Here is a 16,911-nt window from a genome sequence, read left to right on the forward strand (position 1 = left end):
AAGCCCTGAACAGTTTGGGACCAGCCTACCTGCGTGACCGCATTTCCATCTACGAACCCACACGTTCACTTCGGTCATCTGGAGAGGCCTTGCTTGTGATCCCACCTACGTCGCAAGCGCGCTTGGTGGGGACGCGGGACAGGGCCTTTTCCGTGGTGGCCCCCGTCTCTGGAACACCTTCCCCAAAGAACTTAGACAGGCCCCTACATTGGCAGTTTTCAGAAAGAACCTGAAGACCTGGCTGTTCCGATGCGCCTTCACAGAGTAGGAAATCTCCACTACCAAGTCCCATAAGCACTTTATCAGAACCAATGACTGCTGCACATCGCACATCGCACTTGCCCTAGAAGCCTCATATATACCACCTGTCACATCAGCACTTTTAATCTTGTACCCATTCTCTGGCCCGGCCCAGTTTTATTGTGTTTTTAGTGTATTGCTTTTTGCCTGTTGTTATTTTGCTTATTCTGTTTTAATTGTTTGATTTGCTTAGATTGTATTGTTATGTTGTTGTTGAGGCCTCGGCCTGTGTAAGCCGCATCGAATCCTTCGGGAGATGCTAGCGGGGTACAAATAAAGTTTAATAATAATAATAATAATAATAATAATAACTTGGCATGAATACTCAATATGCCCAAATCTGAATATTGCTTGGGAAAAACAGACCTTGACATTTGGGAGTTGTGGTTACTGGGATTTATAGTTCATCTACAATCAAAGAGCAATCTGAACTCCACTAACAATGGAATTGATCCAAACTTGGTACACAGAACTCCCATGGCCAACAGAAAATACTGAAAGGGTGTGGTGGGCATTGACCTTGAGTTTGGGAGTTGTAGTTCACCTACCTCCAGAGAGCACTGTGGACTCAAGCAATGATGGATCTGGACCAAACTTGACATGAATACTCAATATGCCCAAATGTGAACACTGGTAGAGCTTGGGGAAAATATACCTTGACATTTGGGAGTTGTGGTTGCTGTAATTTATAGTTCACCTACAATCAAAGAGCCTTCTGAACCCCACCAATGATAGAATTATGCCAAACTTCCCACACATGGAGCCCCCGGTGGCGCAGTGGGTTAAAGCACTGAGCTGCTGAGCTTGTGGATCGAAAGGTCGCAGGTTCGATTCCGGGGAGCGGCGTGAGCTTCCGCTGTCAGCCCTAGCTTCTGCCAACCTAGCAGTTCGAAAACATGCAAATGTGAGTAGATCAATAGGTACCGCTCCGGCAGGAAAGTAACGGCGCTCCATGCAGTCATGCCGGCCACATGACCTTGGAGGCGTCTACGGACAACGCTGGCTCTTCAGCTTAGAAATGGAGATGAGCACCACACCCCAGAGTCAGACATGACTGACTTAATGTCAGGGGACTACCTTTACCTTTTACCCACACAGAACTCCCATAACCAATGGAAAATCCTGGAGGGATTTGGGATGAATTGACAGTGATTTAGGGATCCGGAGAGCACTGTGAACCCAAACAATTATGCCAAAGGGCTTTCAAAGACCATCAGAAATACGTGTTTTCTGATGGTCTTCAGTGACCCCTCTGAAACCCCCTCCCGACCCCCCCAGGGGTCCCGACCCCCAGGTTGAGAAACACTGGTCTATAGCATCGTTTCTCAACCTGGGGATCGGTACCCCTGGAGGGGTTCCGAGGGGGTGTCAGAGGGGTTACTAAGGACCATCAGAAAGCACAGTATTTTCTGTTGATCATGGAGGTTCTGTGTAGGAAGTTTAGCCCAGTTCTATCACTGGTGGAGTTCAGAATGCTCTTTGATTGTAGGTAACTATAAATCCCAGCAATTACATCTCCCAAATGTCAAGTCTATCTTCCCCAAAGTCCACCAGTGTTCACATTTGGGCATATTGAGTCTTCGTGCTCGGTTTGGTCCAGATCCATCATCGTTTGGGCCAGAGGCGGTGGCCCTAGGTAATTTTCAAAGGTAAGCAAAGAGTATTTTGGCGCACCCCTCCCCCCCAACCAACCATTGATATATCTTTTCTGTTCGTCATGGGAGTTCTGTGTGCCATATTTGGTTCATTTCCATCATTGGTGGAGTTCAGAATGCTCTTTGATTGTAGGTGAACTATACATCCCAGTAACTACACTTGCCGCACTTGCTCCCTTGCCTGGCCCGCTTTGGGTCCGGAGGCGTGCCTGAAGACCCCAGCATGTGCACCATAAGTCACCTCTTCTCCTGACTTTCTCCTCAGCCATTGGGACCAAGAGAGAGAGAGAGAGAGAGAGAGAGAGGTGGAGATGCCCACCTTTCCTGAAGGTAGGCGCAAAAACAAAGGAGGGAGCGGAGGTGGGAGATACCTCCAGCCGGAGGGGCTCTCTCTCTCTCTCTCTCTTCGCACAATTAAGACTTGTGTGCCAGCTGCGACCGTACCTCGTGAAGTCGGATCTGGCCAGGGTGGTCCATTATTATTATTATTATTATTGTTAATAACTTTATTTGTACCCCGCTAGCATCTCCCACAGGACTCGATGCGGCTTACAAAGGCCAAGGCCTCAACACACAACATAACAATACAAAACCTAAAGCAAATTAAAAACAATTAAAGCAATATTAAACAACAAGCAATAAACAATACACTAAGACACAATAAAACTGGGCCGGGCAAGAGTAATGGGTACAGGATTAAAAGTGCTGATGTGACAGGAGGTATGTAGGATTACAGGGCAAGTGCAGTGCGCGGTGTGCAACAATCTTAGTTCTAGTAAAGTGCTTGTGGGACTTGGTATTGGAGGTTTCCTAATCGGGGAAGGCACATCGGAACAGCCAGGTCTTCAAGTTCTTTCTGAAGACTGCCAATGTAGGGGCCTGTCTAAGATCTTTGGGGAGGGTGTTCCAGAGTCGGGGGGCCACCACAGAAAAGGCCCTGTCTCGCGTCCCCACCAAACGCGCTTGCGACGCAGGTGGGATCACGAGCAAGGCCTCTCCAGATGTCCGAAGTGAACGCGTGGGTTCGTAGATGGAAATGTGGTCACGCAGGTAGGGTGGTCCCAAACCGTTCAGGGCTTTGTAGGTAAGCACCTGCACCTTAAATTGGGCTCGGAAAATAAACGGCAGCCAGTGGAGCTCCTTGAACAGGAGGGTTGACCTCTCTCTGTAAGGAGCACCAGTTAACATCCTGGCCGCTGCTCGTTGGACCAGTTGGAACTTCCGAGCCGTTTTCAAGGGCAGCCCCACGTAGAGCGCATTGCAGTAGTCCAATCTGGACTACTGCAATGCCTTAGTCACCTCCAGATTGGATTGCTGTAATGCACTCTACATGGGGCTGCCCTTGAAGACAGCTCGGAAATTTCAATTGGTTCAACGGGCGGCAGCCAGGTTACTAACTGGAGCGACTTACAGGGAGCGATCTCTTCGATCATCTGGAGAGGCCCTGCTCTTGCTCCCGCCCCCTTCACAGGCGCGATTGGTGGGGACGCGATTGGTGGGGACTGTGGTGGCCCCCGACTCTGGAACTCACTCCCCAAGGACATCAGGCATGCTCCTGATATCGAGCTCTTTTGGAGGGTCTTCCAGCGGGAGAGATTCCTGAAGACCGCTAAAGGGGTCTTTAAACCTCGGTGAGCAGCCAGCGAAAGCCAATCCAAAGAACAAAAAATATTAAGAATTAATCCCACCGGAGGCTGAAGAGGTTCAGTGATCGAGGCGTTTATTGTGATTCAGCTGAGATCAGATGCATTGCAGGAATCATTCCACTGCAAGCATGGTTTTACAGAATTTCCAAGCATTTTTATAGTACACAGACAAAGGAAAACAGTTTCAAAAACTCCCGCCCGCCCTCTGTCAGCCGGCTTCGTGCTGATTGGCTGGCTGCGGAACAGCTGGGAGGAGGCTTGGCAGCATGCCTCGCCTCTGGACCAATCAGCGGGTTCCGCTGCCTCTGGGAGGCCAATCAGTGCCTTCCTAGTGCCTCGGAAGATGGACCAATCGGCAGCCAGGAGGCGGGACGAAGCCTGACAAAGACTGAGGAAAAGTCTTTGGGGCATCTGCCAGGCTGGAATGTATGTGTCTTTGGTCTTACGCGGCGGGGAGTTAGATAGGAGAACAATGAGCTTCCTGGTCTGTGATGGGATTTGGGAGCTTTCGGTGGCATTTGGACCTCAAAAGGGGATCAACAAAATACCTAAAAATGAGTCAATCAATCTTTCCTTCCTAAGTTTCTGTTGACCCTTCCCTGGCTTACTGTCTGCTCTGAAAGTATGCAAGGAGAAGGGATCAATCACGGGCCCATGCAAATGTAAACATGAACCATTTCGGGAGGACAAAGGATTTCCTCCCTGTTACAGTAATCCTCAGGTCACATTCCTTTTGGGGCAAGGGTCAAAGAGGGGGAGCGGGGAGGGGAACCAGAGTACACTTCATATGATATTTCATTACATACATACATTTCATAAGGCAATCCCATCCCCATCCCAAGCAAAGTTTATTACAATATTGGATCTTTATTATAACGCAAACTGGAGATCTCATAGTCCTTTGGCAAAGGTGCGTGGAAACGGAGGCTGCTTGCATTTCAAGGCAAGCACCAGAAGGAAGTTCGTGGCCAGGGATGTGGCAAACAGTTCAGTTCATGAAGCAGAGAGTCAATAAGAAAAGGCAGAAGTCCAGTGATGGGCGCTGGTTTGGGTAGTAGCAGAGTCCATAGTCCAGTGCATAAGTCAGAGAGTTCACAAAGAGGAAACAGGAACCCAGTTATATGCGCTGGGTCAGGCAGCAACAGAATCCATTGTCCGGTCCTTGGCAAACTATAAGTACTTGGGAGGGAAGAAGGAGATGCTCGGCATCACTCCAACATTGGCAGTCTTTAGGAGGAGCCTGAAAACGTGGCTGTTCCAGTGTGCCTTCCCTGAATAAGGAAACAATTCCCTGCAAAATGTCCTCAAAAGCACTTTAACTACTCGTTGGGTTCCTCTCCCTTAATTTCTTTTAAAACCCTCCTAACAGATACACCCTACCTCTGATCATACCCAGCGCTTATTTTTTAAATTTTAAACTATTACATCTGGCCCGGCTGTAGGATTTTAAATAGTTGCCGCAAGAAGGTCCTCCATTGTGCATGTGGCAGGGCTCAGGTTGCATTGCAGCAGGTGGTCAGTGGTTTGCTCTTCTCCGCACTCGCATGCCGAGGATTCCACCCTGTAGCCCCATTTCTTAAGATTGGCTCTGCATCTCGTGGTGCCAGAGCGCAGTCTGTTCAGCGCCTTCCAAGTCGCCCAGTCTTCTGTGTGCCCAGGAGGGAGTCTCTCATCTGGTATCACCCATGAATTGAGGTGCTGGGTTTGGGCCTGCCACTTTTGGACTCTCGCTTGCTGGGGTGTTCCAGCGAGTGTCTCTGTAGATCTAAGAAAACTATGTCTTGATTTAAGTCGTTGACGTGCTGGCTGATACCCAAACGGGGTGGGATGGAGATGTCTCTGCCTTGGTCCTTTCGCTATTGGCTGCTACTTCCTGGCAGATATCAGGTGGTGCAATACCGGCTAAGCAGTGTAATTTCTCCAGTGGTGTAGGGTGCAGACACCCTGGGATAATGCGGCATGTCTCATTAAGAACCACATCCACTGTTTTAGTGTAGTGAGATGTGTTCCACACTGGGCATGCATACTCAGCAGCAGAGTAGCATAGCGCAAGGGCAGATGTCTTCACTGTGTCTGGTTGTGATCCCCAGGTTGTGCCAGTCAGCTTTTGTATGATGTTGTTTCTAGCGCCCACTTTTTGCTTGATATTCAGGCAGTGCTTCTTGTAGGTCAGAGCACAGTCCAGAGTGACTCCCAGGTATTTGGGTGTGTTGCAATACTCCAGTGGGATCCCTTCCCAGGTGATCCTCAGAGCTTGGGATGCTTCTCTGTTCTTGAGATGAAAGGCGCATGTCTGTGTTTTAGATGGGTTGAGGATCAGCTGGTTTTCCCTGTAATAGGCAGTAAGAGCACCTAGAGCTTCAGAGAGCTTCTGTTCAACCATCTCAAAGCTCCCTGCTTGAGTGGTGATGGCACGATCATCAGCATAGATGAAACTCTCTGTCCCTTCTGGCAGTGGCTGGCCATTTGTGTAGATGTTGAACATGGATGGAGCAAGCACGCTCCCCTGAGGCAGGCCGTTCTTCTGTTTCCGCCATCTGCAGGGTATAAATAAAGTATTATTATTATTATTATTATTATTGATTTGGAGTCCGCCTTCTATTTTCTTTTTTGTCTCTTAAGCAAAACAAAGTGAGGAGTCAGATTTAGAGACCAAAAAGGAAACGCCTGGATGTGGAGTTGTAGCTGTGATCAGACTCGGAGCAGAAATCCTTTTGGTCCTGCTGCTGCTGGGATTCTTAGGATGGAGATACAGAAAGAAGAGAGCAAAAGGTACTGATTTTCTTCTTTAAAGAAGCAATAGGGGCTCTTAACAGTTTCCTCCCCATTATGAGAATGTCCCCATTTTCCAGTAATGTTTCTGTGCAGAAAGAAAGCAGCTTCTTGCTCAGTGTCTAGGATTGTGTGATGTATCAGCGAATAATGCATGCAGATCCCAGTTATTATTATTATTATTATTATTATTATTATTATTATTATTTGAAACACAAACAAGGTGAGCCCACAGCAGACAAGATCACTCTGCTGGCTGTTGTATTGGATTATTATTATTATTATTATTATTATTATTATTATTATTTGAAACACAAACAAGGTGAGCCCACAGCAGACAAGATCACTCTGTTGGCTGTTGTATTGGATTATTATTATTATTATTATTATTATTATTATTATTATTAGAAACACAAACAAGATGAGCCCACAGCAGACAAGATCACTCTGCTGGCTGTTGTATTGGATTATTATTATTATTATTATTATTATTATTATTATTATTATTTGAAACACAAACAAGGTGAGCCCACAGAAACACAAACAAGATGAGCCCACAGCAGACAAGATCACAATGCTGGCAGTTGTACTGGATTATTATTATTATTATTATTATTATTATTATTATTATTATTATTTGAAACACAAACAAGATGAGCCCACAGAAGACAATATCACTCTGCTGGCTGTTGTATTGGATTATTATTATTATTATTGTTATTATTATTATTATTTGAAACACAAACAAGGTGAGCCCACAGCAGACAAGATCACAATGCTGGCTAATGTGTTGGATTATTATTATTATTATTATTATTATTATTATTATTATTATTTGAAACACAAACAAGATGAGCCCACAGCAGACAAGATCACTCTGCTGGCTGTTGTATTGGATTATTATTATTATTATTATTATTATTATTATTATTATTATTATTATTAGAAACACAAACAAGATGAGCCCACAGCAGACAAGATCACTCTGCTGGCTGTTGTATTGGATTATTATTATTATTATTATTATTATTATTATTATTATTTGAAACACAAACAAGGTGAGCCCACAGAAACACAAACAAGATGAGCCCACAGCAGACAAGATCACAATGCTGGCAGTTGTACTGGATTATTATTATTATTATTATTATTATTATTATTATTATTATTATTATTATTTGAAACACAAACAAGATGAGCCCACAGAAGACAATATCACTCTGCTGGCTGTTGTATTGGATTATTATTATTATTGTTATTATTATTATTATTTGAAACACAAACAAGGTGAGCCCACAGCAGACAAGATCACAATGCTGGCTAATGTGTTGGATTATTATTATTATTATTATTATTATTATTATTGTTATTATTATTATTATAAGAAACACAACAAGGTGAGCCCACAGAAGACAAGATCACTCTGCTGGCTGTTGTATTGGATTATTATTATTATTATTATTATTATTATTATTATTATTATTTGAAACACAAACAAGATGAGCCCACAGCAGACAAGATCACTCTGCTGGCTGTTGTATTGGATTATTATTATTATTATTATTATTATTATTATTATTATTATTAGAAACACAAACAAGATGAGCCCACAGCAGACAAGATCACTCTGCTGGCTGTTGTATTGGATTATTATTATTATTATTATTATTATTATTATTATTATTTGAAACACAAACAAGGTGAGCCCACAGCAGACAAGATCACTCTGTTGGCTGTTGTATTGGATTATTATTATTATTATTATTATTATTATTATTATTATTATTAGAAACACAAACAAGATGAGCCCACAGCAGACAAGATCACTCTGCTGGCTGTTGTATTGGATTATTATTATTATTATTATTATTATTATTATTATTATTTGAAACACAAACAAGGTGAGCCCACAGAAACACAAACAAGATGAGCCCACAGCAGACAAGATCACAATGCTGGCAGTTGTACTGGATTATTATTATTATTATTATTATTATTATTATTATTATTATTTGAAACACAAACAAGGTGAGCCCACAGCAGACAAGATCACTCTGCTGGCTGTTGTATTGGATTATTATTATTATTATTATTATTATTATTATTATTATTTGAAACACAAACAAGGTGAGCCCACAGCAGACAAGATCACTCTGTTGGCTGTTGTATTGGATTATTATTATTATTATTATTATTATTATTATTATTATTATTAGAAACACAAACAAGATGAGCCCACAGCAGACAAGATCACTCTGCTGGCTGTTGTATTGGATTATTATTATTATTATTATTATTATTATTATTATTATTATTTGAAACACAAACAAGGTGAGCCCACAGAAACACAAACAAGATGAGCCCACAGCAGACAAGATCACAATGCTGGCAGTTGTACTGGATTATTATTATTATTATTATTATTATTATTATTATTATTATTTGAAACACAAACAAGATGAGCCCACAGAAGACAATATCACTCTGCTGGCTGTTGTATTGGATTATTATTATTATTATTGTTATTATTATTATTATTTGAAACACAAACAAGGTGAGCCCACAGCAGACAAGATCACAATGCTGGCTAATGTGTTGGATTATTATTATTATTATTATTATTATTATTATTATTATTATTTGAAACACAAACAAGATGAGCCCACAGCAGACAAGATCACTCTGCTGGCTGTTGTATTGGATTATTATTATTATTATTATTATTATTATTATTATTATTATTAGAAACACAAACAAGATGAGCCCACAGCAGACAAGATCACTCTGCTGGCTGTTGTATTGGATTATTATTATTATTATTATTATTATTATTATTATTATTATTATTATTATTATTTGAAACACAAACAAGGTGAGCCCACAGAAACACAAACAAGATGAGCCCACAGCAGACAAGATCACAATGCTGGCAGTTGTACTGGATTATTATTATTATTATTATTATTATTATTATTATTATTATTTGAAACACAAACAAGATGAGCCCACAGAAGACAATATCACTCTGCTGGCTGTTGTATTGGATTATTATTATTATTGTTATTATTATTATTATTTGAAACACAAACAAGGTGAGCCCACAGCAGACAAGATCACAATGCTGGCTAATGTGTTGGATTATTATTATTATTATTATTATTATTATTGTTATTATTATTATTATAAGAAACACAACAAGGTGAGCCCACAGAAGACAAGATCACTCTGCTGGCTGTTGTATTGGATTATTATTATTATTATTATTATTATTATTATTATTATTATTATTATTTGAAACACAAACAAGATGAGCCCACAGCAGACAAGATCACTCTGCTGGCTGTTGTATTGGATTATTATTATTATTATTATTATTATTATTATTATTATTATTAGAAACACAAACAAGATGAGCCCACAGCAGACAAGATCACTCTGCTGGCTGTTGTATTGGATTATTATTATTATTATTATTATTATTATTATTATTATTTGAAACACAAACAAGGTGAGCCCACAGCAGACAAGATCACTCTGTTGGCTGTTGTATTGGATTATTATTATTATTATTATTATTATTATTATTATTATTATTAGAAACACAAACAAGATGAGCCCACAGCAGACAAGATCACTCTGCTGGCTGTTGTATTGGATTATTATTATTATTATTATTATTATTATTATTATTTGAAACACAAACAAGGTGAGCCCACAGAAACACAAACAAGATGAGCCCACAGCAGACAAGATCACAATGCTGGCAGTTGTACTGGATTATTATTATTATTATTATTATTATTATTATTATTATTATTATTATTATTTGAAACACAAACAAGATGAGTCCACAGAAGACAAGATCACTCTGCTGGCTGTTGTATTGGATTATTATTATTATTATTGTTATTATTATTATTATTTGAAACACAAACAAGGTGAGCCCACAGCAGACAAGATCACAATGCTGGCTAATGTGTTGGATTATTATTATTATTATTATTATTATTGTTATTATTATTATTATTAGAAACACAACAAGGTGAGCCCACAGAAGACAAGATCACTCTGCTGGCTGTTGTATTGGATTATTATTATTATTATTATTATTATTATTATTATTATTATTTGAAACACAAACAAGGTGAGCCCACAGAAACACAAACAAGATGAGCCCACAGCAGACAAGATCACTCTGCTGGCAGTTGTACTGGATTATTATTATTATTATTATTATTATTGTTATTATTATTATTATTATTATTATTAGAAACACAACAAGGTGAGCCCACAGAAGACAAGATCACTCTGCTGGCTGTTGTATTGGATTATTATTATTATTATTATTATTATTATTATTATTATTATTTGAAACACAAACAAGGTGAGCCCACAGAAACACAAACAAGATGAGCCCACAGCAGACAAGATCACAATGCTGACAGTTGTACTGGATTATTATTATTATTATTATTATTATTATTATTATTATTTGAAACACAAACAAGATGAGCCCACAACAGACAAGATCACAATGCTGGCTGTTGTATTGGATTATTATTATTATTATTATTATTATTATTATTATTATTATTTGAAACACAAACAAGGTGAGCCCACAGCAGAAAAGATCGCAATGCTGGCTCTTGTATTGGATTATTATTATTATTATTATTATTATTATTATTATTATTATTTGAAACACAAACAAGGTGAGCCCACAGCAGACAAGATCACAATGCTAGCTGTTGTATTGGATTATTATTATTATTATTATTATTATTATTATTATTATTATTATTAGAAACACAAACAAGGTGAGCCCACAGCAGACAAGATCACAATGCTGGCTGTTGTATTGGATTATTATTGTTATTGTTGTTATTATTATTATTATTATTATTATTATTATTATTTGAAACACAAACAAGGTGAGCCCACAGCAGACAAGATCACAATGTTGGCTGTTGTATTGGATTATTATTATTCTTATTACTATTATTATTATTATTATTATTATTATTATTTGAAACACAAACAAGATGAGCCCACAGCAGACAAGATCACTCTGCTGGCAGTTGTACTGGATTATTATTATTGTTATTATTATTATTATTATTATTATTATTATTATTATTATTTGAAACACAAACAAGGTGAGCCCACAGCAGGCAAGATCACTCTGCTGGCTGCTGTATTGGATTATTATTATTATTATTATTATTATTATTATTATTATTATTATTATTAGAAACACAAACAAGGTGAGCCCACAGCAGACAAGATCACAATGCTGGCAGTTGTACTGGATTATTATTATTATTATTATTATTATTATTATTATTATTATTATTATTATTATTTGAAACACAAACAAGGTGAGCCCACAGCAGACAAGATCACAATGCTGGCTGTTGTATTGGATTATTATTATTATTGTTATTATTATTATTATTTGAAACACAAACAAGGTGAGCCCACAGCAGACAAGATCACAATGCTGGCTAATGTGTTGGATTATTATTATTATTATTATTATTATTATTATTATTATTATTATTTGAAACACAAACAAGGTGAGCCCACAGCAGACAAGATCACAATGCTGGCTGTTGTATTGGACTATTATTATTATTATTATTATTATTATTATTATTATTTGAAACACAAACAAGATGAGCCCACAGCAGACAAGATCACAATGCTGGCTGTTGTATTGGATTATTATTATTATTATTATTATTATTATTATTATTATTATTTGAAACACAAACAAGATGAGCCCACAGCAGACAAGATCACAATGCTGGCTGTTGTATTGGATTATTATTATTATTATTATTATTATTATTATTATTATTATTAATACAACAAGGTGAGCCCACAGCAGACAAGATCACAATGCTGGCTGTTGTATTGGATTATTATTATTATTATTATTATTATTATTATTATTATTATTATTATTATTATTATTAGAAACACAAACAAGGTGAGCCCACAGCAGACAAGATCACAATGCTGGCTGATGTATTGGATTATTATTATTATTATTATTATTATTATTATTATTATTATTAGAAACACAACAAGGTGAGCCCACAGCAGACAAGATCACAATGCTGGCTGTTGTATTGGATTATTATTATTATTATTATTATTATTATTATTATTATTATTATTATTAGAAACACAAACAAGATGAGCCCACAGCAGACAAGATCACAATGCTGGCAGTTGTACTGGATTATTATTATTATTATTATTATTATTATTATTATTATTTGAAACACAAACAAGGTGAGCCCACAGCAGACAAGATCACTCTGCTGGCTGTTTTATTGGATTATTATTATTATTATTATTATTATTATTATTAGAAACACAAACAAGATGAGCCCACAGAAGACAAGATCACTCTGCTGGCTGTTGTATTGGATTATTATTATTATTGTTATTATTATTATTATTTGAAACACAAACAAGGTGAGCCCACAGCAGACAAGATCACAATGCTGGCTAATGTGTTGGATTATTATTATTATTATTATTATTATTATTATTATTATTATTGTTATTATTATTATTATAAGAAACACAACAAGGTGAGCCCACAGAAGACAAGATCACTCTGCTGGCTGTTGTATTGGATTATTATTATTATTATTATTATTATTATTATTATTATTTGAAACACAAACAAGATGAGCCCACAGCAGACAAGATCACTCTGCTGGCTGTTGTATTGGATTATTATTATTATTATTATTATTATTATTATTATTATTATTAGAAACACAAACAAGATGAGCCCACAGCAGACAAGATCACTCTGCTGGCTGTTGTATTGGATTATTATTATTATTATTATTATTATTATTATTATTATTATTTGAAACACAAACAAGGTGAGCCCACAGCAGACAAGATCACTCTGTTGGCTGTTGTATTGGATTATTATTATTATTATTATTATTATTATTATTATTATTATTAGAAACACAAACAAGATGAGCCCACAGCAGACAAGATCACTCTGCTGGCTGTTGTATTGGATTATTATTATTATTATTATTATTATTATTATTATTATTTGAAACACAAACAAGGTGAGCCCACAGAAACACAAACAAGATGAGCCCACAGCAGACAAGATCACAATGCTGGCAGTTGTACTGGATTATTATTATTATTATTATTATTATTATTATTATTATTATTATTTGAAACACAAACAAGATGAGTCCACAGAAGACAAGATCACTCTGCTGGCTGTTGTATTGGATTATTATTATTATTATTGTTATTATTATTATTATTTGAAACACAAACAAGGTGAGCCCACAGCAGACAAGATCACAATGCTGGCTAATGTGTTGGATTATTATTATTATTATTATTATTGTTATTATTATTATTATTAGAAACACAACAAGGTGAGCCCACAGAAGACAAGATCACTCTGCTGGCTGTTGTATTGGATTATTATTATTATTATTATTATTATTATTATTATTATTTGAAACACAAACAAGGTGAGCCCACAGAAACACAAACAAGATGAGCCCACAGCAGACAAGATCACTCTGCTGGCAGTTGTACTGGATTATTATTATTATTATTATTATTGTTATTATTATTATTATTATTATTATTAGAAACACAACAAGGTGAGCCCACAGAAGACAAGATCACTCTGCTGGCTGTTGTATTGGATTATTATTATTATTATTATTATTATTATTATTATTATTTGAAACACAAACAAGGTGAGCCCACAGAAACACAAACAAGATGAGCCCACAGCAGACAAGATCACAATGCTGACAGTTGTACTGGATTATTATTATTATTATTATTATTATTATTATTATTATTATTTGAAACACAAACAAGATGAGCCCACAACAGACAAGATCACAATGCTGGCTGTTGTATTGGATTATTATTATTATTATTATTATTATTATTTGAAACACAAACAAGGTGAGCCCACAGCAGAAAAGATCGCAATGCTGGCTCTTGTATTGGATTATTATTATTATTATTATTATTATTATTATTATTATTTGAAACACAAACAAGGTGAGCCCACAGCAGACAAGATCACAATGCTAGCTGTTGTATTGGATTATTATTATTATTATTATTATTATTATTATTATTATTATTAGAAACACAAACAAGGTGAGCCCACAGCAGACAAGATCACAATGCTGGCTGTTGTATTGGATTATTATTGTTATTGTTATTATTATTATTATTATTATTATTATTATTATTATTATTATTTGAAACACAAACAAGGTGAGCCCACAGCAGACAAGATCACAATGTTGGCTGTTGTATTGGATTATTATTATTCTTATTACTATTATTATTATTATTATTATTATTTGAAACACAAACAAGATGAGCCCACAGCAGACAAGATCACTCTGCTGGCAGTTGTACTGGATTATTATTATTGTTATTATTATTATTATTATTATTATTATTATTATTTGAAACACAAACAAGGTGAGCCCACAGCAGGCAAGATCACTCTGCTGGCTGCTGTATTGGATTATTATTATTATTATTATTATTATTATTATTATTATTATTATTATTAGAAACACAAACAAGGTGAGCCCACAGCAGACAAGATCACAATGCTGGCAGTTGTACTGGATTATTATTATTATTATTATTATTATTATTATTATTATTATTATTATTTGAAACACAAACAAGGTGAGCCCACAGCAGACAAGATCACAATGCTGGCTGTTGTATTGGATTATTATTATTATTGTTATTATTATTATTATTTGAAACACAAACAAGGTGAGCCCACAGCAGACAAGATCACAATGCTGGCTAATGTGTTGGATTATTATTATTATTATTATTATTATTATTATTATTATTATTATTAGAAACACAACAAGGTGAGCCCACAGAAGACAAGATCACTCTGCTGGCTGTTGTATTGGATTATTATTATTATTATTATTATTATTATTATTATTATTATTATTATTATTTGAAACACAAACAAGGTGAGCCCACAGCAGACAAGATCACAATGCTGGCTGTTGTATTGGACTATTATTATTATTATTATTATTATTATTATTATTATTATTATTTGAAACACAAACAAGATGAGCCCACAGCAGACAAGATCACAATGCTGGCTGTTGTATTGGATTATTATTATTATTATTATTATTATTATTATTATTATTATTTGAAACACAAACAAGATGAGCCCACAGCAGACAAGATCACAATGCTGGCTGTTGTATTGGATTATTATTATTATTATTATTATTATTATTATTATTATTATTAATACAACAAGGTGAGCCCACAGCAGACAAGATCACAATGCTGGCTGTTGTATTGGATTATTATTATTATTATTATTATTATTATTATTATTATTATTAGAAACACAAACAAGGTGAGCCCACAGCAGACAAGATCACAATGCTGGCTGATGTATTGGATTATTATTATTATTATTATTATTATTATTATTATTATTATTAGAAACACAACAAGGTGAGCCCACAGCAGACAAGATCACAATGCTGGCTGTTGTATTGGATTATTATTATTATTATTATTATTATTATTATTATTATTATTATTAGAAACACAAACAAGATGAGCCCACAGCAGACAAGATCACAATGCTGGCAGTTGTACTGGATTATTATTATTATTATTATTATTATTATTATTATTATTATTATTATTTGAAACACAAACAAGGTGAGCCCACAGCAGACAAGATCACTCTGCTGGCTGTTTTATTGGATTATTATTATTATTATTATTATTATTATTATTATTATTATTAGAAACACAAACAAGATGAGCCCACAGAAGACAAGATCACTCTGCTGGCTGTTGTATTGGATTATTATTATTATTGTTATTATTATTATTATTTGAAACACAAACAAGGTGAGCCCACAGCAGACAAGATTGCAATACTGGCTGTTGTATTGGATTATTATTATTATTATTATTATTATTATTATTATTATTATTATTATTAGAAACACAAACAAGATGAGCCCACAGCAGATAAGATCACTCTGCTGGCTGTTGTATTGGATTATTATTATTATTATTATTATTATTATTATTATTATTATTAGAAACACAAACAAGATGAGCCCACAGCAGACAAGATCACAATGCTGGCTGTTGTATTGGATTATTATTATTATTATTATTATTATTATTATTATTATTATTTGAAACACAAACAAGGTGAGCCCACAGCAGACAAGATCACAATGTTGGCCGTTGTATTGGATTATTATTATTATTATTATTATTATTATTATTATTATTATTTGAAACACAAACAAGGTGAGCCCACAGCAGACAAGATCACAATGCTGGATGTTGTATTGGATTATTATTATTATTATTATTATTATTATTATTATTATTATTATTTGAAACATAAACAAGGTGAGCCCACAGAAGACAAGATCACTCTGCTGGCTGTTGTATTGGATTACTATTATTAT

The 16,911-nt window shown here is 35.9% G+C and overlaps 1 protein-coding gene across 1 annotated transcript in view; it reads left to right on the plus strand.

Annotated features, from left to right (window-relative positions):
* LOC137097537 (tyrosine-protein kinase-like otk) overlaps positions 1-16,911 on the plus strand; it is a 29,907-nt gene that overhangs the window by 12,058 nt on the left and 938 nt on the right. Inside the window, exon 3 of the mRNA XM_067470881.1 lies at positions 6,224-6,373. Within this exon, the coding sequence (XP_067326982.1) occupies positions 6,224-6,373 (150 nt within the window). The remainder of the gene's footprint in view (positions 1-6,223; positions 6,374-16,911) is intronic.

Source organism: Anolis sagrei, chromosome 8, assembly GCF_037176765.1.
Source record: "Anolis sagrei isolate rAnoSag1 chromosome 8, rAnoSag1.mat, whole genome shotgun sequence".
Taxonomy (NCBI): domain Eukaryota; kingdom Metazoa; phylum Chordata; class Lepidosauria; order Squamata; family Dactyloidae; genus Anolis; species Anolis sagrei.